Source organism: Haliaeetus albicilla, chromosome 3 (assembly GCF_947461875.1).
Source record: "Haliaeetus albicilla chromosome 3, bHalAlb1.1, whole genome shotgun sequence".
In the NCBI taxonomy this organism is placed as follows: Eukaryota; Metazoa; Chordata; class Aves; order Accipitriformes; family Accipitridae; genus Haliaeetus; species Haliaeetus albicilla.
The window spans coordinates 5,054,370-5,079,400 of record NC_091485.1 but is presented as its reverse complement, the minus strand read 5'-3'; the positions used below and the strand labels follow the sequence as shown (position 1 = coordinate 5,079,400).

The 25,031-nt window shown below is 45.0% G+C and overlaps 1 protein-coding gene and 1 long non-coding RNA gene across 8 annotated transcripts in view; both read left to right on the top strand.

Annotated features, from left to right (window-relative positions):
• The first annotated feature begins 1,072 nt into the window (after positions 1-1,072).
• Positions 1,073-7,843, top strand: LOC138684668 (uncharacterized). Of its 5 annotated transcripts, none has more exons than XR_011323903.1 (6): positions 1,073-2,724; positions 3,115-3,646; positions 4,188-4,278; positions 5,202-5,298; positions 5,780-5,935; positions 6,034-7,843. It is a non-coding gene; the product is annotated as an uncharacterized lncRNA (long non-coding RNA). The 5 variants fall into 5 exon arrangements; XR_011323906.1 differs by having other exon boundaries at positions 5,202-5,935; positions 6,034-6,197; positions 6,326-7,843; XR_011323904.1 differs by having other exon boundaries at positions 2,425-2,511; positions 2,610-2,724; positions 5,202-5,935.
• Positions 7,844-18,955: 11,112 nt separating this feature from the next.
• EPB41L4B (erythrocyte membrane protein band 4.1 like 4B) overlaps positions 18,956-25,031 on the top strand; it is a 171,169-nt gene continuing 165,093 nt past the window's right edge. For 2 of the 3 annotated variants that reach the window (XM_069778719.1, XM_069778718.1), the window contains exon 1: positions 18,956-19,292. In XM_069778719.1, the coding sequence (XP_069634820.1) occupies positions 19,002-19,292 (291 nt within the window). In that variant the 5' untranslated portion in view covers positions 18,956-19,001. The remainder of the gene's footprint in view (positions 19,293-25,031) is intronic. The other variant, XM_069778720.1, reaches the window with a different exon arrangement.

The window sequence follows — 25,031 nt, the reverse complement described above, 5'->3', positions numbered from 1 at the left end:
TTCCAGGTAGTAGTAAAAATGGTTACATTTTAGTCGCTTTTAGCCTGAGAACTGCTGTGGAAATAGTCACTCAAATGTTTAGAATGTTTAGATTCCTGAAGAATAGAGGATCCCTGAAGCTTCTGTGTATCAGAACAGTCTCCCCTTTTAGAAGGTCTGCAGAAAGTAGGCTCGATTGCCTATATATTTTTGTGTATTTCATATCTTATCTAGAATAGACTATACCTATTATAGATAGTATATTTAATTATATGATACATTTTACATACCTATAATTTTTTTTTTCCATAAAAAATACACTGAAGCAGGTAAATGATTGTTAGACTTGTTTTGCCTCAGGACAGAAAGTCCCAGGCAGTTCTGCGTTGCAGGCTAGTGCAGACAGTGTGTTGCAGGACACTTGCCAGTGTAACAAGGCAGCTGTCTTGCAGGAGTTCACAGTTTTCCATGGGGAGAAGGAAGAATTTCAAAGAACTGCTAACAGAGTTTCAGAGCAAAATCACTTCAAGATTTCTTCTTCAGCTCACATTGCAATTATATGAAAATTTTGAAAGATTTTTAAGCAATAACTCCCTGACTAAATCTGCAGTTTTGTTGGTTTGCTCTCTGTCTATATTCTTGTATAAAAGCAAACCATTTGGCTGAACATTCTTGAAAAGCTATTTTTGGTATGTATAACTAACCACAACTTGCAAATCTTACACATCAAAATAAAACTCAGCATTTCAAACATCGTTTAAATACCGTCAAACATATAATCACTTCCAGGTTGCAGAATGCTCTCTGTGCAATGCTAAAAATTTTAAACAGAGAACCTTTGCTGTGAAATAAGCCTTGAAAAAAATGGCTATTGAACACCTGATAAAAGGGTACTCTGCTCAAAGACAGAAAGCCCAATTGACTGACAAACAAAGCAAAATTCTTAATACAACTATGGCATCTCACATTTGCTTAGAGAAGCCCAGGCTAGTGCCAGATGTAATGGCTATAGACATAATTAATGCAAATTATGCACCGCTGCAGGAAGGCGGGGTTTCTAGATCACATATTCATTGCTGGCCTCTGCTTCTCCAGGCTGCACCTATGTAGGGAAATATTCAGTATCTATTAAACATGTTCTTTATAGCTTGTCATTTGCTTCCAAGTTTTCCTGTTAAAGATCAAAGGCAGCTGATGCCTTCCGCCTTTGAATAGATACAGAATAGGTGGCAATTTTGGGACAGGGAAACAGAAGAAAAGGAAATCACCTTTCTCGCACTTCATGTTTGGAACTACTAACATAGTATTAGAGATGATGTTCTGTGACAGATACTTTCGCTGATAACTGTCTCCCCACGCACGCTTTCCTCAGATTGAGGAGGAGAATCTATAACTTCAATGACCAGAAGTGTCTAATATATCCCATATGCTCCAGCACTATGGATTTACAGGGATAAGCATTTCATTACATAACTCTTCTTTCTTAACTAAAAATATTTCACCATGGATGTGAAAATAATGTAGAATCTAAATAATACTTCGACTGAAACAGCGGTTGGATCCAAACCCTGCTGTGTTTGCTTACTGCAAAAAATTATTTTTGTGGAGAGACAAGTAAGACATGCTACTGTATAATTTGCTTGCTTTATACATCTTATGGATTGAGACTGCACTTAATTATTGGTTATGGAACAAACCTCTGGAAACCGGAACGTTTCTAGCAGCACCCAAAGCAGAAGGTATGGGGTTTTGCTGTCTCTTTTGTGTATTTTTCCTACAGCAGGTATTTGGCCTATGAAAATAGGGCAGGGTGAGAAAGCAGGCTTGTAAGCCTTCTTCCAGACTCAAGAGATCGGGTCTATTATTGCGATTTCAGCACAGGCAGAATATCCAATTATGCTCACAAAATGCAGCCATGCAATCCTCGCTCCAGGAGAAATACGCTTCAAGGCCCTGGTCTGACTTACAGATGTGGGCAATTCTATCCTTGCAGGTGATGCCATTGAAATCAAGGAAACTTCTCTCTTGACGCAGTTTCTAGCAGCTGGAGATAGGCTTTTTTTTTTATTTGGGCCCTTGAATATGATCTGAAGCGCGTTGTGATGCATTTACTCGTGGTGGGTAACGCGTTACTCTGCGTGAACTCCCACTGACTTCGAGGAGCCTGCTCATATATTATCACAGCAAAACTTCGGTTTGAGCTGTGTTTGGGGAAAGCCCCGTGCACCCCTGCGGGTGGCAGCCATCAGCGTGTTTGAGGCTGCTTCCTAGCTCTTCTCGATGCGGGAGGGAGGAAAATCGGCATCGACTCTTCTTTCGAGGCTACGTGAATCTTCAGGGGCACCAGCAGCGCATTTCTCACAAGCTGCTTGCACACCGTTCCCCTCTCTTAAGGTTGGAGGCTTTGGGGTCCCGATCCGTGTGCTGCCCTGCCCCACTTATGAGCTCCAGTGAAGTTATTCTTGTGCTTTGTATGTATTTTGGGCTCTGGAGTGAGATGCCAGGGACAGCAGGCTGAAGCTTCTAGCACAAGTAAGATCCCCCCAGCTAAGTTTAGGGGAAGCTCCACAATACTCTATTGATTATTTTTTTTTCTTCTCAGTACTTAATTGAACCTCACTTCACTCTAGCAGGGTAACAAACTGACAGGATTACATGCCCAATTTACCAGGATGTCATTCCAAGGCAGCAGCTGCTTGCTTTCAAAAGGACATGGGCTCCCCTTGACCATTTTGTCCGAAGGGGGTAGGTACACAGAAGCAGGTAAGAATTTCTGTACTAATTTTCACTGAAATACTAGTGGTTATATGGCTGGCTTACTGCAAAACTTCAAACAGAAAACACCAACGTTGTGTTTAGAAATGCAAGGACTTCATCCTACTGAGATATAGTCAACTTCTGTCAGAGTATACCGAGGTGTTTTTCACATCAGACACTTCCACACTGAAACTACATGATTGTTCAAAACAAACATAATAGAAACCAACCAAAATCTTTCTTTTGGGGAGGGAGGGGAGAAAAGAGAGGGTGAGAATAAGAGCCTCTTATTCCATCTTACTCATCTTGGTGAGGAATAAGAGTGCAGTCCCATGCTTAAGACTGAGATATAAATAATTGACACTTTTTGGCCTCCAGCAAAACAGACCATATGTCCACACCGCAGCCACGGCAGGTCGCATGAGCACACCTGAGTTGGGCTACAACTTGCTGGCTGGATACCACTCCCAGGCCTGACTTGGCAGCAGGGAGCTCAGCGCGGATTTATTTGCCTCTCCGACCAGCCAGCTCCCTGGGCAGCATCGCTGCGGCACCTGTGGTCTAAGCGGTGCCTAAGCCAGCTCGTGGCTTTGTCTCTCTGACCCTAACCAAGGCGAAGCAACAGTGCCAACAGCAAAAGGAGGCCGTGGACCCTCAAGATACACCAGAAAACGGCAGCGTCCGAAGGCTGAACCGCGCCAGCTTTAGCACGCTGTCCCTCCGTATTTCACTCCACGGGAAAGCTCCTTTCATTAACCACCCCTCCCAGAAGATACCAATGGCAGAACAGCCTGGTAGAGTCTGTGCCACATTTCTCCTGTTTACCAGACAAAGGAAAATACCAGGGGACTAAACAAGTCGTTTTGTCGCCCTTTGGCACTTCTCCCAACATCAGCATTGAACGTCCCAGGTAAGTGGCACACCTTAGGGTCCTCTCGCAGCTGGCTGCGGCTGCAGGTCTCGTGCAAGCTCAGCTGCACGTAACTCCTGCACCTAGGACAAAGCAAACGCAGCCGAGCATTTCACAGCTACGCAATACGCAGTTACAGGCACGACCAGATCGATGGCGCAGTTGGTTACAACAGTCAAAGCCGAATGAGACCCACGTTCCTCCTTCACCCGCATGGCATACTGAGTTCCTGGCTTTGGTGTATGTATAATTACTAAACGGGGTGATTCAGGTGAAGTTTAGATCCTGCACGACACCTTTTTCTCCCCCCGCCCCAAGTCAGGAAAGTAAATATAGAAAGAACTCCAAAAGCAAATTTGAGTATTATGTTTCTAGAAAAGAATTTCCAGAAAGTAACAGGTGACTAATGTTACTGATGCAACGTGAATATAATAGGTGAATTTCAGCAGTAAATCACAATCATGATATCTATGCCTTAGGGTATTAAGACGTGATGTAAACTTGAGAGCTTTAGAGACCTCTTATCTGTATTCCATTACAGGGATCTGAAAGCAGTGTCTCATTAAAACAAGGGGGGGAAACGAAATAACACTTGAGTCTTTAAAAAGCTGCTGCATTCTGCCACAAAAAAGGTATGTTCTTATCAGACTTCTGATGTAATCATGAGCCTGCAGCACGAGATCTTGACAGTGTGCTACCGTGCTAAAATCCATACCGAAAAGTTTCTGCAGTCTTTTTTTTTTCACTATTTTTAAGCAGAGGTTCAAACAAAGGAAAAAAATTACTGGGGGTGGCCACAACCAGGTGAAATGACACACTTCTTTCTAGGACAACAGTCCAACTGGTTCCAACTGGATATAAGGAAATAATACAAATCACCAGGAGGAAAATTAGGCATTGGAGCAGGTTGCCCAGGGCGGTTGTGTAATCTCCATCCTTGGAGTTTTTCAAGCCACAACTGGCTAAACCCTGAGCAACCCTGCCCGATCTCAGAGCTGACCCTGCTTGGAGCAGGCGGTGGGACTAGAGACGTCCTGAAGTGTCTTTTGACCCAAATGTTTTATGTTCATCTGCGCAGTGGGTGATGATCGTTCTTTGTAGCGATTTCTTTTTTTTTTTTTTTTTTTTTTTAACGCGTAGAAAGGGGTTTTCCTTTCTTATTGGGAAAAATGAAACCTTTTGAACATTTACATGAAAATGGAAGGTGTAGGAGTGTCAGCTGCACCCATCTGAGCCTTCTGGCTAGGGTGGTGGCTCAAAAGGTGGGAGACCCAGCTTCACATCTCTGCCGCATGACTCAGAGTAGAAGTTTGCACCCCACGTCACTCCAGATGGGTTGCAAATGGCACAGCATTTGGATCAGCGTTTGCAACAGCTTGCTAGCCGTCCTCGATATGTTTGCGGTCACCAGTAGGTTTCGGGCTCAGCGAGGCAGCATGGTTTGGGGGATTAAGTCCCGAATCCGGCAGCGGTCAAAGGTGGTGCGGTGCCTGCCGTGGCTTGGCCCAGGCTCAGAGGCTGCTGTAACTTGTTTGCGGCCCCTTTTTGTTCACAGGGCAGCTCTCTGAGACTCCACGATAGCCCCAGCAAGGTCACGTTGCTGATTTCTTCTTTCTCCTTGGCACATACCTGGCACGGTCCGGTTCCGGAGGGTAAGTATGGGATAACAGGAGATGTCAGCACCCAGCCTCACTGCCTTCAGAGGAGCCAAGAGCTCCCGATGGCTAATCCTGCCCCTAAAAGTGTCTCCTTCTGCGGCCTCAAGCACAGCATTTCACCTCTCTGTTGCAATTTTTTCATCTGTAAAATTGGGATAATGACATTTTACTAACGCGCAGGACTGCTGTGAACTTTAATTAAGGCAGGGTTTGTAAAATGCTTTAATGAGGGAAAGCACTAAGAACGAGTAGATTATTTGGTTAAGCTGGCTGACGTGGTGCTGCCAGACTTGCCCGAATAACTCAGGATCTGTATGTACGCACTACAGGTTGTTATTCTGTACGCCTTCAAAGATAAGTGTTGCCGGGCTTGGGTCTTGGGCAGGCAGGATTCAGTTTGGGAGTGCCTCTTCCTAAGCAGACTAGTGTACAGCACTTACATTCACTGCCCACCTTGTTTTCCTTTATTTTGCAGACAACAAACAACTTCGATTTACCAAGAGCCGCCTTAAAACGAGGTACGGAGCCAGGTGGTGGGATAATCTGCAATACCAAGGACTGAATGCAGAATGTCCTTTCTGATCCCCTGTTTCTGGATATAGGGAAGGCCACGGGTACATACACGTTACAGGTAGGAAACCGAACAATTTCTGTACTGCAATGGCAGGTATTACAAGGCGACAGCATTGCATCCGAACACTTTTTCCTTGTTTTCCTTTCCCCTCGCAGGGAAGCGAGCGGTGTCTCCTCAGTGACCTGCGGGGAGATGGAAGGGATTGCCCTGCCTGCTGTCTCCAGCTCTTCCCATCCACTCAGACTTCATCTCACTGTTTTCCCTAGGCCGGGAAGCCAGCCAGCAAGGCTTTGGGCATCTGGCAGTACTCAGCAGAGGGGTGACTACCGCATAAATCTATTCAAATACAGTGTCTCGCAGGTGTAAGTCCATCCGGACACTGCCTTTCATTCTGCACCTTACAGCAGGCAGCGGGTGATAACTGTCACCCTCGCATCTTTCTTCCAGGTCCTTTCCTACTTTTTGGGCCAGGAAAGAATTAACTGCTGTGAGCTGCGCTAAAAAATTGAATAAGTGGATGGAGAAAGGCACCCCCACGAGAGGCAGGACCGGGACCAGCACTTCAAATCTGACAGGCAAAGGTAATTCAGGCCGAATCCGTGCCTCCGGTCCCTCAGACCGCAGGAGGCAGGCAGTCACAAGGACACTGTGGGGACAACGTGTCTTTCTCTGGAGACCTTTCACCACCCTTTTTCTACACCTGCGGAGGTGTGGGTGCCGCTGCAGCCTTGCCCAGGGACCGCGGCCCTGTCCTGCTCGCTCGCTGCCTGCTTGCATCCCCCAGGAGCATGAGAAAGGACCGGTCCCTCCAGTGAATTCATCTGGAGCGGTGGTAAGGTCTGGGACTCCGTATTCTTCTCTGAGGAAGATTTAATCCATCTGGCTCTTAATACCACCCTGTTGCTCTTTGATCAAGGATTATTTAAGCTATTATTGAAATATTGTGCTCAGACTTCTATTATGGCTGGAATTCACAGAAACAATACTCCTCTCTAGCTGAGCAAATAATGTCGAGCTGTTTGTTTTAAACAGAATTCCACATATTCACTTTATGTTACTTTCACGCTGCTGGTCAGGAACAATGATACTTGTCCAGGGCTACAAATAATTACCGGGAATCATATTTTGGTGACATTTCCAGCAAGCTTCTACAGTGAAAATCCATTTGCAGCATTTCCAATTCCTAGGCATTTCTTTAGGAAACAGACATCTGACTGGCTTTGGGGTTTTGTATTCTGATGAGTGCCAGGCTTCCTCACTGTTTCCATTCTTTAAATTTTAACCATGTTTGCAAAATGTCAGACATCTAAATCAGTTTTTCTTTTGTCAGATATGAAAGATTATTGTCTGGAAAAATCAGCAGCCACTAATCTAGCTAAATCCATGCTGTTTGTTTGCTGGTTCTACTACAGACACCTTGGCTCCCAGGTATTTTCAAGATTAAGCATTAGCATGACATCTTCTTTCAATTTTTAGGCAAGATTGTTCAGATCAGCAGATATAGTCAGAGCAATGACCACAGACCACGATTAGCGATATTAAATGTTTGATGTTGCTGCTCAGTTTAGATACATGACATGGTATACACGGACATGCATTTTCAAAGGAGAGACGCTTAGTCCAGCCTGAAAAATCAAGCTGCTAAAGTGAGCTACAAGTCAGGCATAACAAATTAGTAGATGCTATTGATAACCATGGACTTAGAGCAAAGTTCTTGTCAAGCTGTTGGGGGTTTTTTTAAGTGTTCCTGAGAAACACCCTGCTCCCCTTTTTTGTTTGTTTGTTTTTAATGAAGGTTTCAGAAAGATGTTTTCAAGATACAGGAAAAATAAGAGAACTCCAACTGCTGCCCCACTTAGAGAGAATTTTCACTTGTTGAGATTCGTCATGCATTTGAAAACTATTGTGTGGCAAATCCAATAATCCAAATTATTGTTTGCTAATCCAATTAGGCATTTTAATTAAACTGTGCAAAGTTCAGTGCTGCTGTGAGTTTTTATATCTGGGTTTTAGTTCATTTTATTTTATAATTTCTGGGTGTCATCAGATGACAGAGCTCTAGCTCAGAAAAACAAAGGTGTCCACTTATTGGGATACCAAGTGGGTAGCTCTCAAACATTCCCATCACTTTTCCCTGAACAGTCAAGCCAGATAAAATTGCAGATCCTATCATTAGCAAAGGCATCCAGTCCATTCCTCTGCCACTGGCGTGCTCCTGGCTGTATATTTACTTCTGTTTCCTTGTGACCTTCACCTAACCTTCAAATCTGGCCAGAATACTCTTACGGGATCTGGGCCCAAACTGATGTGAAAGTTTTGTTACATAAACTAGCAAAGCCCAGAAATAGACTGAGGGAGGGGGGTGCACATGAACTCTGTTAATTCCACCTAAATAAGGCAAACTGAAGTACGCTGAAGCTGTAGTTGCTTTGTACTTGACAAAAGAGCCCTACTATTCAAGCATACCCTTCACAACACGTCTTGCTACATCTATTCTTACGCTTGTGGGAGAGAAGAAAGAGGAGGAGAACAATAACTCCTCTACGGCCACACATGGGAACCCTTTCCCTTCATACCAGAGAGAAAGCGACCCACACAATACCCTCTTCTTCCTAAGCAGAGCTGGAGGGAGGCAGAGAACCAGCCTTCCCAAGCAGAGAGCTCTGAGGAGCCGATACGTCCTGGCGTGCCGCTTTCAGGGTCGGCACGAGCTTTGAGCTAGCGACCGACCAGGATCCGAGCGTGCCCTCTTTCCTTTTCCCTGTGCACAAAGAATGCTGTTTCTGAACCAACTAAAGGGGACTGGCCACCCTGTTAAGCAAGCAATATGACCGTGACTCTTCGTCCTCCGCCGGGAGATGGGATATCAGACCTTGCCCACCTCTGGAAGCAACAGCAATACAGATCCTACAGGCACAGGGCTAGGACAGGCACCCATCTCTCCTGACAGAGAGGAAGACTAGCTTAGCTTGAACTCTCTTCCACGCTGCTACAAGAACGCCGGGTGGACGTGAGGAAGAATAGAAAAGCAGCCCTATATTTCTTTAATTTTATTCTTTGGAGCTTTACTCTTTTCTTTGCCATGTTCATATTGTCAGATTAATTTACTTTAATTATTTAAAATGTTATTTGATTCTTTTACTGTGAACGATTTTGAATTTTATTTTGAATAATTTTGAATTTCTTTCATTTTGAATGATCTTATACCTCCAAATGCCTCCTCCAACTCTGTTTCAGGAAGAGCAGAATGGGCCCTTTTCCTGCTGTGATGTGGCATGTTAGACAACCCTGCTGCTTGATGGGTGGAGAGCCAGGTTTCATGCTGGCAGCGGGGTTCTCATCAACTGCTGTTTGAGATTTGTAAAATTATACATTAGCTGATAGCCGAGATCTATAATTGCGCTATTAACTACGCCTGCCAAAGAAGGCAGTAGGAAGATTCAAGCCAGAAAGCCAAATGCAGACCATCACTCTTGTTAGTACGATCGTTAGCTCTGTTCCGCAGCAGCATTTAGGATGCACTTTACCTGGGACTGGACTTCAAGGCCACCCACAGACACCAGCAACCCGGCTACCCATCTGTCACGATGTACTCCTGCTGTGGAAAACCCAGCATTGGTGTCACAGGTTGCAGTGTCTGCTCAATTGGTGGGTTTACTCCATAGTAAGGTTATTTATGATCTGGACCGTGGTTACCTCCCCGCTCACCCTTTTCCCCCGCCAGCCGCAGAAGCAGCCGGGGAGCTCTTCTCACCCCTCCTGACACTCGCTCTGTATCTCAGAGCAGGAGGTATTACCCCTGGACGGCTCCCAGCTCTCCCAGTTGGCTGGGCAGAGCTCCAGTTTGGGATCCAGTTTGGGATTGCTGCCAGGCTTATCTTATCTACGGAGGTTTTTTGCCTGAAGCCAGGCCTGAAGGGTTTTCGGTCCTCACGAGCGAGCGGGATTTTTTTGGTCTGACTTTTTACCAGAGGAGGCTACATCGCTCTGGGTTCCCTTTCTTGTTTTTTATGTAAACAACTCTGTAGTCTGTGTAGATGTGCCTCCAGGCAGGTATAGGTATACTTTAGGAACTGAATAAATGCCTCAGCTGCACATTTGATCTTGGCAAGTAGGGAGTTACTTCACCACGCAAGATGGAGATGGCCCTTGTTAGGCAGGTAGATAAGAGCTAGTTTTCCAGAGCTACATCTCAATTCTAGCTTATATGTGGCAATGTTCCTATCTATCTGAGTTATCTGAAACCTCTATAAAGTAAGATCTTTCTGTTCGATGTGCTTGAAAAAAAAATCAGAGTTTTCATCCTTATGAAAAACTCACATTTCCATGATTGGGCCAGAGAAAGAATAAAAGGCATGCTTAGTTTCAGCGTTCGAGGGAAGGGCAATGCACGAGAGGCCACAGCGTGACATTCAGAGAGAGCCCACAGCGACAGAGTAATCTGAGCACTAGGTAAGGCTATGCACAGTCCCGTTTCTTCTGTTGCCCTTGGAAAATAAAATGGGATCACCTTTTCTCCCCATGCCTAAGGAGGTCTTTCGCAGATGCAGTCTGACTGGCCGAGGGGGCCGGGCACATTCATCCAAAACAATTTTCCGAGAAGTTGGTCTTTCAAAGAACTTGTGCATCAACAAGTAAACACTCATCCCTGTCCTATTTATTTTTTTCTAACCAGAGAGAGGTGAGTCTTTCTCCCACAGTGAAGGAACCCTTGGTAAACTCCTGCTTGGGAGCCCAGCCGCTCCTAATATTAGCTTGCACCATTATGCAAATGCAGCTCTGGTGTTCCCACACTCTGGGAAGGGACCCGATCCCAGCTTCCCACCGCGTCCAACGGCTTCCTACAGCCCCTGCTCTGCCACCATTGAAGATCGGATCGCTGTCATCAGCATTCGTCCCTGCTTCAGTTCTGACCTGGGTTTTGCTAGCTTCTGTCGCTGGATGTACTTGTTGCCGCCCCGTGTTTGAGAGTCTCTCTGCTCCAGTTTTCAAATGCAGTAAAACATTAATTGCTGAGAATACACAACATCAGCTGCTACATTTAAGAGAGATGGCGAAAGCAAGATTTTAATCGTAATGCTTTATCTCAATGTCTACATGTAAACCTAATTCAGTAACTTTCTGTTTACCTTTTCTGGATAACCGTATAAACCCGCTTAGCAGTTTCAAAAGACGTTGAAAAACCACAAACCCCTGTTTTTTTCATTTTTTTAATTTAATCTCCCAGCAAAGCCTGAGAAGACAGAGCTCCCGACAAAAAGCAAGCAGTCCATTTCTCCACATTCAAGAGACATACCAGTAGCACGCTGAAACTCTTTTTCACTCAGGTCAAATAAAATATAGTTCCAGTTCTTCATTAAATAGAATCCCAGCCTGAACACACTGGAGCTTGAACATTACGGGATTCCGGGTTGATAGCCCCTAATGCACGGCTTGATGGTCCTGGGATAAGTTTTGCAGAACTAGTGCCCTGGCTGAGATGCTAACATGGTGCTACACCCCGTGGAGGACCAGGTCTAGCAGGTCTAGAGATCTCCCTTTTCTTCCCACCTCTTTCCGAAAGGCACCCTCGCCTCCCTGGAGCACAGGAGGGGAGCAGCCGGTCGCCCTCACTGCCTCTTTCCCACCTGTCATCCATCCTCTGCATTGCTCCATGCAGGGCAAGCTCCACGGACAAAAGTTTACAGCCCAGTCTAGTTTCCCATTTCATTTTGCTCGTCTACGATGGTGAGGATATTTAAATATCCAAACAGGGAATACTTATGGTTGCCTGCCTGTTAGCACAATATTTTTACGCCTGCCTCCAAAACTGTAAACATGGGAATCAAACATCTGCTGTGCTTTCAGCAGGAGAAGGGATTACAGTGAGGTACAACTACTAACATTTTCTTTATTTCTAGCTTGGATTTTTTTTTTTTTTAATTGCTAAGTGTTTTAACACAATGATCTTACACACAGTATAAAAGAACTTACATTTAAATAGGCTTACAATTATTTTCACTATGTATTAATAATTTGGATGACACATGCCTTACTCTTTCATGAGCTGCCAGGGTAAAAAAATCCCGTCTAGCCCAGCAAACTTCTCTCTGCATGGCTTCACACCAGTGAACAAGAAAGGAATGCTCCCTAAACCTCCAGGCTTCACCTAAAGCCACCGAGCGACTTTGCCATGTCTGCAAGTGGTCCCATCTATCAGGGTTTAAGACAGATGTTTTCTGCGCTGCAGCTGCTACAAGAGTTCGTGTGTTCAAACTTGTAAAGGAGTCAGGCCACTGCAGCTGAAATACATCTGCACCCAGTCAACTGAGTTCAGGTGTGGCTGAAAGCATGCCAAGTATTTCAGAGAAAATACCTATGGGGACTATTGTTCTTACAAAAAATGAAGGTGTGTAAATGGATTTGTTCATTTCAGGCAGAATTCTCTTTATCGGTCATGTTTGGTTTTAGACAGATTTCCTGTGTGCTGTAACTTGGACTACGCTTAAGGGAAATTTACGTAAACAAAGAAATAGTTGTTTCTGTCTCCTCAGCAATGTGTTATAATGTTGCCAAAGCTATCAAGCTTTCTTATGAAAGTATCAGAAAAACATTTCTTTATAATTAAGTATTGGGATACATATAAGGGATACGTATGACATGAATCATCCTTTTTTTTTACCTTGCCCTGATCAAGATGTGGTACCCAGCACTTTGCTGGATGTCATTATGCAGCCACGCCTTCTGAGCAGCAGCAGTCCTTCATGAAATGCCTTTTGATGGGTTTTTTTTTTAGAGAAAACATGTCTTTCTGTATCACTGTCTGACTTTTGAAAGATGAGAAAAAGAAATTAATTTCTTTGAGTTCTTGGGACTTACTGCCTTTCCTCCTGATGAAATTCACAGGACACAAATTTCCTTCCAGTGATGTAAGGAGGATCTTTCTGATCTTTCTGCATGCTCCAGCCAGTCTGCATCACTTTACTTTTGGTTTTGGGAAAGGGCTTCTGCAAACCTGCCAGAAGTTTTGCCCAGTGACTCCAACCAGTAAATTGCCATAAGCATGGGAAAATCTCAAGAGAAAGCTGAGCTGTACCCTTTTCTACCCTCAGCAGCATCACAGCTCCTCCCGTGGTCTAAGCATCTCTCCACCTTACACTGCCATTATCTGACAGAGGATCTAGAGAGAATAAATATACTGTTAATTAAAAATGTTTTTATGTGACAAGAGAAAGAAAAGAGCCTCGAAAGAACATTAGAGCGTTCTGATGCCATCACTGCAAGACGGCATAGGACAGTGTGCATAGCACAGTGCGGGACAATAAGAGGAGGAAAATGCTGGGCAAGAAGCTGCCTTGGTTGACGGGGTATGTACATATCAATATTTGATGGAGGAGGGGAAAGAGAGGAGAAGGATTCAGAAAATATTTATTTCAATTGGTGCTATACTTCTTACAAAACAAACCCCCCACAAACTCAGTAGGAAAGCAGCATGTCAGAAAACTTAAGTGATCAAGTAGCTGTGAAGTCATTTAACATCTTTAAAATATTCTTCCCCTCCAGGTCATATATTATGAAGAAATACTGCTCTCCAACCCTAGCATGGATTTCTTTACTGTAAAATAAACTTGGATTTGTGTCTGACAATCAATCTTGGAAGCTAAAGTCCATATACACACAAGAGAGGACTGTACGCTTCCCCGTCGATATGCCATACAACAGAAATTAAAAGCCATGCTGTGGGGTGAATAAGTGATTCAGTCCTCCTTCAATTTTCCTCTTTTGAACATCAGTGCAGGGTCCACTTGTGTGGCAGATTCTTGTCCAGTGGGAAGTAGATGGTGTTTCATTTTATATTCAGGTTATCAGACAGATACAGACTACATTTTAATTAATATGTATTTTATATTTGAAAATGAATTGTTTGCTGTCTGGGAAAATGCAGTTTCTAAAAAACAATAGTTACAGAAAATTTCTACTTTATGAAGCAACTTTGGTTCCACATCCCTCAGGTTTCAGCAAAACCTGTGCTAGATAATGTAAGTTTACGAATTGGAAATAAAGATTTTATTTTTTTATTATTATTATTTTTACTTAAACTATTGGCACTGGTGGTTCAGTCTTTCAGTCCTGATTTTTCCTTCCTTTCTGTTGTTGGTAGTAGACACAGGACAAAGAAACTGACTCAGCAGCCATGTCAGTGGCTGCATCTTTTTCTTTTTTGTTGCCTTTCCTTTTTTGTTCCCTTAGGAATACTTACTTTTCTTGACTCGACTCTTCATTTGTTGACTAGTTTGTCTCCAACAAGTTCCTCCTCCTGCAAGTACAGCGCTCTGTCCTTCTTCTGTCCCTTGTTATCTGACTCCAAAACAGTCCAAGAGATGAAGAGCCCACGCCTCCACACGAGGAGAGGATCTCCTTTCTGCTGCCAGCTTAACGTCCTGGCAGAGGAGTAAAAACTCTTGAGAATCTGACTTAAGCTTCTTTTAATTATCCAAATCTAATGGGATCTTTATTCACTATAACTTTCACCTTTTCTGTATTTCTAGGATGATTTTCAATATGCGTTGAAGGTTTCCAGTGGTTTTCACAACCGGCTCATTGCCCCATCGTTCCTAGACAAGGTACCGTTCAGCACTGCTGTGTCAATCACAGGGATATTTGTTGCAAAATTCAGATCTTAATAATTCCTGCACAGCACAAGAAGCCATGGATATCTCTTTTCAGTGGAGATATAATTAAAAGACACATAATTACTGCCAGAAAATATTTCAAGGAAACATTAGTGTTTCAGCATGTGATGTTTGTTTATAGGTAATATTCTGAGCAGTCTTCTAGGCTCCCCTAAGATTAAAATCAAAACAGTTCACCAGTGGAAAGATGCCTCAAGTTGTCAGCTGAGCATCTGGTATCTTTGCAATTTAACACAGCATTGAAAACTTTTTTGTTAATGCTTTAAACCTAATCATACATTTGAATATAAATATTTTCTGTGCACTGAGGTCAGCACAAACCTGATAAAATTCTCACTAAAGGGATGAACATCCGATTAAGTCATATTGAATCTGCTTATTAGATGGACAGGAGGCATTGCAAAGTGTTCACTCAGCAAGAAATGTTTTCTTTCTGTAGATTTTCTAACGGAAAGGTTTTTGCTGTTACATCTTTATCAACAAACCTCTCTGGATATACTAGAACAGCTCTTTCTGGAAGGAGTTACTTTTTTATTTATTCTGACAGAAAAAAGAAATTTTCTTTTCCAGAATATAAGGATTAACATGAACAGCAATAGCTGCCAAAATTCATGCCTACTGTAACACTGGTATTATTCCAAATGGAGAAGTATTACATTTTTTTCCTAATGCAGTTCTCTTGTAACACTTGGAGGAGATTAGTTCATAAAGGAAAGCCCTGACTACCTGTGACCGTGTGGTACCTTTTAAAGGAATACATCCACTAGCCCCAGCATCATGGCCATACGATTTGCATAATAACTTTCTGCCTATCCAAATTGATATTTCCATTACAATTGTATAAGAGAGACTCTTAGTATTTTTCTCTGCTGTTAAACAGCTGCTGCATTTCAGGCTGGTGAAATAGTTCTACATATAATTTTCTTTTTTTTTTTTTAATGAAAGTGCTTCGGGACCTCTCTAGCTGAAAGATGGCATAGAAATGCAAATTATCCTTAGCCGCATAACTCAGAATTACTTTTGCATTTTACTCTTGATCTGTATCTATATATAAAGCCATCCTGAAAACCAGTGACATTAGCCCTGCTCATATAACTGACATGCTTTTGGGGAAAATAAACAGATAGCTAGAACTGCCAACTGCTACAGGAATGTTGTAATCCAATGAATGTTCATGCTGAAAAGTATCTCCTTTAATGAATTTTTTTGAGGAAACAATTTAATTTCATTTATAAGTTTAGAAAACAAAACCCAAGAAATTGATACCTGAAAGCCTGAATGAATGTATGTCGTAACTACTCAAGTTGCCTTTTGCCCCCCTAGTTTTATTAACACAGACATTTGGGTTCACATCAATACTTGTTCTTTGAATCCTTTCATGCAAGTTTCTTTTAGTAATGACTGTAACAAAACATATCCCGGCAGAAGCTTGCAAAATATAAGCCTGTTTAAGTTACTCAGTAACGACAACATTTCTTCAAAACTGCAGAAAAAGAAACTCTAGCTGCACACAAATTAAATTTAGATCACTCCTTTGCAGACAGTGAAAGCCTGGCAGGCCAGGAAAAATCCATAAATGTGATTGCAGTGACAGAAAGTAAAACAAAAAAGAGGTCTCTGGTGTCCAGGCAGCGCGTGCCTACCCAGTGCGGGAGAAGTCTCTTCACGGGACTGTCAGTGGTTTGCTCCCCATCCCCATTAGGTGGCTGCCACCTTTTGAAGCTTCCAAAAAGCAATCAGACAAGATTTGAACAAAACCAAAACTCTGAACGAAAGGGCAAGAATAAAGTGCTCATCACAATTGTATTTAGCTATTTAGCCGCACCAGCAATAGCGTCTCCAACGGTTACAGATCACCCATCTTGCTGCTACTACACAACTGTCAGTAAGGATTCTCAAAAATACTCTCCCATTTACACGCTGCTTAGCGTTATGGCAAAACCATTGGTAAAGCTGGTTAGTTGCAGGGATTGCTACCAGAACTGCAATATGAGTTAGTACAAATGGTTCACCTAGGTCATCACTCCTGTGGCAGTGATCAAATTATGACTTCCAGGGGAGACTGGAGTACTCCTTGGGAGGTAGATGTTGCAGTGGAGGGCTATTTTGATAAAGATTTAAAAGTAATGCCCTAAACGACAGCACAGATGAAAACCACAGCAGTTTCTGCTTGTGCCTCTTACTGGAAAGCAAGCAAGCAGTAGGCACCCTGAGGAGGGTCTCCAGGACAGACGTACCAGCAATCACTTTAGCACTTGCCCACCTGAAAACAAAGAGAGGGTGTAGATGAGTGGAACGTAAAAGTAAAAACCTGAATGTAAATACTAGTTTAAATACTTCTCATCTCGCAATAAATGTATCATGGCATCCTCAGTACCCACAGTTGCTCAAGGCTCTTGTTTCAGGGCTAAAGATAGCTCTGCTGGTAACATGAGACAAAATAATGGTGGAATTGTTTTACTCCAAGAGAAGCTGGGTACTAAGGAACCAGCTTTATTTCCTGCCCCCCACCAGCCCCAACTCCTTCCAGAAGATCCTAATGAGCATTATCTCCTATTGCTTAATACGAGATTTAATGGGACCTCAGCATCTCTATGTAAATACAGCACTGCCTCTGGGGTATGGCCACTGGCCTGTATCGTGTGTGCTGCTACTGCAAGTCAGGCAAGCCTAGGTTTACATATTTTAAAATAGCAGACTTCTGTTTTCATGACAGAAGTTGAGACAAAGGGCTGAAGTCTCACAGCTGAGTAAAGAAGCTTTTTAGCACTGCAAAAGACTCGCTCGGTTTTCTGCCAGGCCAGTCCTGAGTGATGCCAGACCTCCCTTCCACCCCACTCTCCTTTGCACCAGAATTGCTGTAGCTCCCTCAAGAGACAATGGTATTTCTGCTGAATTTCCAACCCTTAGGATCATTTGTGTTGCATATGGTATGCAAACGAGCTTGATGGGACTGTGATACCTTCACAGTGCTCAAAGCAGTGTGCTGCACCATTCAGGATCTGAAAGAAAATTCAAATTCTGCTCCTTATGCAAGAAAAAAAAATTAGGAAACCCCCCATAATCTGTTGTAATTGTCTACTCTTGATTGTGAACATTAGCAGGCAAAGATTAGCACCTTTCCACTCTGTTTCTGTAAAAGCTCTTTTATGCAGCTCTACAGTGCCGAAAGGGCTGCCGATGCATCCCTGCCAAAGATCATGCAGTTTAGTGACAGTCTCGGCTGATGAGACACTTTGAGACCTGATGCAGCGCACCGAAGAAACACGGAAAAGGATGCAGAAGCAGCAGGCAGTTCCCTAATACTATCAAGTCTCAATAAAAAATGACAAGCCGAGACACTTTGGCAGGCTTTCCGAATACCTAATAGGACAATGCTTGTGTAAACTGGCCTGGAAGCAAGGTTAAGGGAAATAAATCCACAGCAGGAAAAAAAAAACAACGAAAAAACTTTAGAAGCAGCAAATTATTTCAGTTCAAAGCCCCTTAGATCACGTCTGACCGTAGGGTGGTAGAATTAGTCCCACTGATTGCTTCCACGAGATATTATTTGGGTCCAGTATTTTGTACGTGGCTATTCAGCAGACGCGCTCCCACCCGAGCCGGAATACATAAATATTTAACTTATCGGCAGGAGCGACTGCGCGAGGGAGCAATTTGTGCCTATGGATTTGCTACGGCGCTGGAATAAACCCGTACTCCTCCCTCACTTTGCAGCAGAACCGAGAGGGAGTGAAACCCCAGGAAGATTTGGGGAGAAGGTGCCTCGCTTTTATGGCGGAACCCGTCCTCCCTAAAACCACCGGACCCTCGGCGACCGACGGCAACGGCGGGAGCGTTTTCGCACGCACCTGGCCTCGTTCGTTCTCCCCAATCCCTTTTTATTTCGCTATTAACTCCCCCCCCCCCCGCCCCGTCCCCTCTCCCTCCCCGGCCCGAAGGGGCTGTTAAACCGCAAACCGGGCCCCGCTGGAGGCCTCGCCGCTCCTCCCCGGCCCGGGGTGGCGGTGGGGAGGGGCAAAGCCAACGGCGCAGAGGCCGCCGCGATCGTCCCCACAACCGCCGGGGCAGTTTGTTTGCCGGAGGAGCGGGGCTGAGGGGGCCGAGGCCCCCCCCTACCACCACAGGTGTCCCTCCCGCCGCCGCCCGCCTCAGCAGCTCCCCCTGCCCGCCGCTCCCTCAGCCTTCCCCCTCCGCCTCCCGGCCTCAAGCCCTCGGTTCGGCGGTGGGAGGGACCGCGGCCCGGCCCCGCCGTACTGCTGGATAGGCGGAGCGGGGCGGCGGGGACGGCCTGGTTCCCGGCGGGCGGCGCTGGTGCTGCGTTGCTGTGGGGAGGCGGCGCCGGGCCGGGCGCGGAGCTGCGGGCTCCCGGCTCCGGCGGCGGCGGCGGGGCGGGCTGGCGGGCGGGGGGGGGGTGTGTGTGTGTGAGCGGCCGGGCAGGGCGCCCCAGGATGCTGCGGTTCCTACGCAGGACCTTTGGCCGGCGGTCGATGCAGCGCTACGGGCGAGGAGCCGGGCGAGGTGGGCTCGGCGGTGAGGGGGACGAGCGGGACGGGGGGCTGCGAGGAGGAGCGGCCGCCGCCGCCGCCGCCGCGGGAGGGTTCCCCTCCTCGCCGCACCCCGGAGGGGTCGTGCACGGCGGCGGAGCGCCCGTCCACATCCCGGCGGCCGGAGGCAGTAAGCCGGTGCTGCAGTGCCGCGTCCTCCTCCTAGACGGGACCGAAGTCAGCGTGGAGCTGCCGGTGAGTAACGTGCGCTTTGCCTGCGGAACAGCGCTTGCCTCTCCCCTCTCCCTTCTTCCCTCCTCCGCATCGTCCTGCTGACAAGGCTGACCCAGCCCCGGCCGCCCAACATGCGCCCTTCTCCGGGCGAGCCCGGCTACTTTCTTCCGATCCCCGCCTGCTTGCACCTGCTGCCAGGTGCGCGGCGTCCCTCCCCGCCATGACCGCCGCTCCGCTCTCCCCGCCGCCTTGCGTCTCCCTTTTTTCCCCGGAGCGAGCGTGGAGGTGGGCAACCGTTCTCCCCCCCCCCACATCCACCCCCCCGCAGCGATGCCTTCCGCGGCGCCTCTCCCCGGAGGGACCGTCCCTGTCTACCGCTGTGTGTCCCCGTCCCCCCCCTCACGGCTTGAGGAGGAGGAGGGTTGGCGGGCTGCCGTGTGGGGAGCCGGCAGGGGCGGCCCCGCAGCACCTGTGGCGCCGGCGGGGAGAGCGGGGCGAGGCCGCGGCCGTGAGGCGAGGGGCTGCGGGGGAAGCCGCCTCGTTCTTCTCTCTTTTCTGACCCTTTCTGCCGGCGGGGAGACGAGCGGGGCTGGCCGAAGGGCTGCGGGGGCCTCGCTCGGGCGTGTGTGGCGCGTTGCCTTCCCCCCCTGAGGGATGCCTGAGGTGATTTCTCTTCCCGCCCTCCCGCTGGCCGTGAGGGGCGACCCGGCCCGGCCGGTGCCGGAGCTGAAGTTTTTTTTCGCCCCTTTTCCTGGTGCTGCGGTGAAGGAATGAGGAAGGGACGGTGCCGGCCTGCCGAGCCGTGTGTGCGTTGGGGTTTGCCCGCTTGGTGAAGTTGGGCCGCGTTTGTAGGGGTTTCGGCATCCCCGGAGCCCTTTGTAGGTCCTCGTCTCTGTTAAAGGGAGCCGCGCGGTGTATATTGCGAATTTGCAGAATTTAGGTTTTGCCAGACTTTTCGCTCTCGCGGCTGCTAAATACTCCACACCTGTCCTTTTTTTTTTTTTTGCTGACCCTTTCCCTCCCTCTTGAAAACCAGGTTTCCCATGAAATAATACAGAAGTTTATCGTATTTGAAAAACATGTAACCATCTTTCCATTTCAACCCAAATAATCGCCAGCCAGTGAGCTTTGTCTACAAAAACAGATGGGGGAACTTACTAATAACGAGTGTGACAACCCGTAGTGTAAAAGAGAGAGTGGGGTGGTTTGTTTTTTTTTTTCAAGAGTACCTTTTGAATCTTGTTAGGTGCCTTTCATATTAATAGTTATCTGTATACATTGGCATCATTTCACTAAAACGTGGAATTTGCCAGCCCTATGGTTTCTGCTTAAAAGAAACCGAAGGGATGGAGTAAGACTCTTACAAGTGCATATAGAAGTATGTGAATGGAGCCACCTAGAGATACTTGCTGCAGAATTATCAGGCCTCCCTTGCCTCACCGCCTGGATCACGCATTTCCAGATATTGGAAATGCTAATACATTTCCTCTCCTCCCATCTCCTTCGCAACTTGCTGCAGTCCTTCTAACGTCTCAGCACGAACCTTTTCTAAAGAAGACTTGATGAATGTTATCAACGTGCTAAGGATTTACTTCTAGTGGTTTATGTAGATAAGCTCAGTAAATATTTTGCTTAAGGTTATACTCCCTCTGATTTATCAGGGTTCAGCTTTTGCTGTAGAGCCTGTTTAAGACGGTCTGTGGTTTTGAAGCATCGGAAAGTAAGGTAATAGCACTCTTCTTAATCCTTGAGTATTGAAAGTATATGGAAGTATCTGCTTGGTCCAGTAAAGCAGCCGTGGAGCACTCTTGCTTGAATTTGACCTCCAGACAAAGCCTAGACTGCCAGTGTTCTCAGAATGTGAGCTGCACATGTGGTGGTTGTAGTTAATTTGTCCAAAGACAGGGGAAAGAAGTTGGTTTGGTTTTGGGTTTGTTTTTTTTCACTGAAATCCCTAGACTGGTGGAGGACGCTGGAGCACGTAATAGCTGTCAATGTTTTGAGGATTAAAAACGGTTCTGTTGAATTACATATCTGTTCCTCATGCTTTTTCCCTTTCTTTCACGAAAGTAACACCCACACTGAGAGTTAGAAAAACTGAAAGAGGCGTTGCACCATTTATAGAAATTGATCAGTAAAGTTTCTCTGAGCTTTGCAGCTCTAGATTTTATGGGATTAGGGCCTGAAAGGGAACGTGCTTTAATACTCAGAAGCTGTGGTACAGGACTGGTTAAGCTGAATGAATCGAGTAGCATCTTTTCCGTTTAAAGAAAAAAAAGAAATGTTGTATGGTGTTTTCTTCCCGTTTCAGCTCAAATTTTATTGGAAGGGAGGGAATGTGGGCTTCATTACCAGTGAGCAGCTTACCCATGAAATCAAGTGTGTAGTTAATTGGCAGAGGACTTTACTGTGCTGCTGATTGTGTTCACAAGCACTTATTTCAGGAGATACTGGCATCTGTAAAAAGTGCTCTTTTTACTGCCTGCTAACATTACACCCCAGTTGTCTTTACAGTGGAAAAAGGACCTTGTTGATATCAGAACGTGATACTCTTGCAACTACAACTTTTTAGGCAGCTATCTAAGACTTAGAAGTAATTGAAAGGTTTATTAGATTTTTAAAGACTACCGGATCTATTTGTTTGCGTGGAGGAATGACAGAAAAGACATGACTGAAGGAAGACTTTAGCTATACGTGTAGGAAAAAAGTTTCAGGGGTTTTTGTTGACTTAATGGTTTTGGTTTTTTTAATATTCAAGTAAAGCTAAACCCCTGAAACTTTTGTCTAGGTTAAATGTATTAGGTTCTGCCACAGTGTTTTCTCATATGCGGGGGCTGATGGTGGTACTGGAAAAATAAATCCTACATCAGTAGGTTGATAACTATCTTTGGGGTTAAGGTTATCATTTATGTGATAGTATCTGTGTTAGAAACTGCACATCTGGTAAGTTCTTGTCTGCTCATGGTGGATAGTACATATCTACCTGGATGTCCAAGTCCTTCCTTAGCTTGCTCTTCTCTAGACTGTATAGCAATATTGTGACCAGGGTCACCTTTCTTCTTTATCTGCGTTTCCGCGCCCGCTTCCTTCTGGGGCATTTGCACTTCATTCTTTTTACTGCATGTCCTCTGCCCTCGGACTACCCCATCTGCTAGCCTGCCCTCTATGGTGCTCTGTACTCTTTCACTTGTAGGTGTTCTCCGGCTTTCCTGAACTTGTTTCCTACCCAGCTGTCCCTATACAAATGTCAAGATAAAATTATTCTGAGCCCTGTAGATACCCCTGGATAATGGTGTCTGTACTCAGCTTCTTGCATGAAATTTCAAGGATTGCTTAACGATGCTGGCTTTTCTGTTCACTATTAAGGCCGGAATCTTGTACTTTGAAAGTATTCTTTCTAAATAGAATAATGCACTGGATGGCTTTTAAAACCCAGGAGCTCCTCGGGGCCCTGTATTGAATGTGAGATGCTATTAAGGTTGGATCCGTTGTATGGGAGTGAGTGGCAGTTGACCAGTTCTTTTGCTGTGGGGTGATTTCCCACGGGAAGGGGGAGCATAGATGGTGTCATTACTTCCTCTTGACCTGACACCACGCGACTGCACATCTGAAATCTAGTTATAAGGATTGACGCGAGGAGAAAAATACTTAAATTAGAAACCATCCTTTCCTCCCTCTCACATAGGTATCGTCGTATTTCTTTTTACCATGGAGAACCTGTTTAGTATCTTTTGTGTTGTGTCTTCGCTTACATTGGAAGCTGTTACTTGTTTGGATTTTGTAGCTCGGCTGTAGGTAGACGGAAGGCCACTTGCTTGCTGCTGTCAAAACAATCTTGCCTTTTTTTCTGGAGGACTCATGACTTTAATGAGAGGAAAAACTGGTTATGGATGATGCTGTGTTCTTACATAAAGAATGCAGGGAAAGCGCATTGACATTTCCGCAGCGGTGATGATGCCTGCTAGTTAATATATAAACGGAATAGTCTATAGATGGCTCTCAGATGAGGCCAAAAAGCCAAATTTTTGTTGACTTTAAGACGTGGTTGCTGGCATTTCTAAAATACGAGTGTCTGATTTTTAATTCAGTGCATTGTATGAAAGCTTAAAGGGAGGATATGAAAGATGGCTATTCAGTGGGACTGTCCAGGGTAGCAGGAATTAGTGTCCCTTTTCTTAATGCCACTGAAAACAGTATTCTGTGATAAGTTGGGGGAGGGCAGGAGGGGAATGAACACATGTAGGGTGTTCTTGGGTTTGTGTAACCTAAGTGGGATAAAAAAGAGGGAACGAATGGTAAGCTTACTCTACTACGGAAATCCTCATCCTGCAAAGCAGATACAGGATACCTTACATTTTCTGTGATGTGAAGCCACAGCCAGTCAACGCACTCTCTGTCATAAATACTCCTTTCTAAAAATCTCCTTGCTCTGATAAATTTCTGTGCTGCTGTGAACGTCATTACAAAGACCTGTGTGATGTACTGGAAAGTAGGTGATGTTTAATGATTGGATTAATGAACAAGTCAAATACAACTCTTCAAATCTGTGAGTTGTTTTCAGATGGATAGCTTTTGTGTTGTTTCTTTGCCTTCCTTTTGGTGTATCTGTTTTAATAATTGTTTTGGCTGCTATGGAAACACTTCAGGATAGGGATAGTGAATGTTCTTCAATACCCTTTTGTAGTCTCTAATCTTCTATGCGTTGTATCCTTTTCTTGCTGGAGTAACGTGAATGTAACAAAATGTGCTATCTGGCCTTTATGCTTACATCAAATGTAAATGTTAAATTTGCTCTTGAGTAGTCATCTCAATCTTGTACTTATTGGTTAGTGTATTTGACTTCATAAAGTTATAAATACCGGGAGAGAAGTACAACTCATTTTTGCTTTCTTTTATATCACATGTGATTTCCTAATGACGCTTCAGGAATATTAACTCTAAAGAAATGGGCTAGTACGCATGTAGACACTTAGGAGACTCCAGAGAATGACTTGAATCTAACTGAGGAGTTACCCCCCCATCCAAATAGATGTATTACATCAGATGGGGAACAGGATTTTTTATTAATTCTTTAAAGCTTTTATCACTTAGGAAATTGATAATATGCCGCCTTTATGCAGAAGTTACCTTTCAACAACATAAAATTAGAGTACTTGCTGGAAAATGTTAAAAGCATATTTGCAGCACTAGGAAGGCCTCTCATGTTTATGAACTCCTGCGGGCACCAGCACCTGTAATCCCCTTCATAAACTGATCAAGCTCCATTTTTTAGAAGGGCTTGGGTATTTTGCTTCTGCAGCTCATCTTGAAATGCCTTTTCATTACCTTACAGCTCGGATCAAGTAACTGTAGCTAGAACTCGATGTGTTGTCTTCTGGCAGTAGCCTTTAATTATGTTAGGCATGTACCGTATACTTGGATGTGTTGCTGTGTATACAGAAGGTGCGTGAAAAGCGTTCATAGTAGAATCAGATACTAAAAGCCAGGGACATACGCAGCCCCCTAGAAATAGGAATGAGGTGGGGTATGCGCATGTGACCGCAGCTTTGCTTCAGAAATGCACGATGCGTTAGGTTCTTGAAAGACAAGAGGGAATTTTAAGGCCCTGAACATGCTCACCAAACATCCCCAATAAATCTACAGCAGATAAAAGACATTTCAACAGTACATAGTAAAAGAGGGAGACGGTGAACAGGGTTTTGTTTTGGCATATGTTAGATAAATTCTGCTTTTGAGTTCCTTTAGTTATTTATGGAAGCC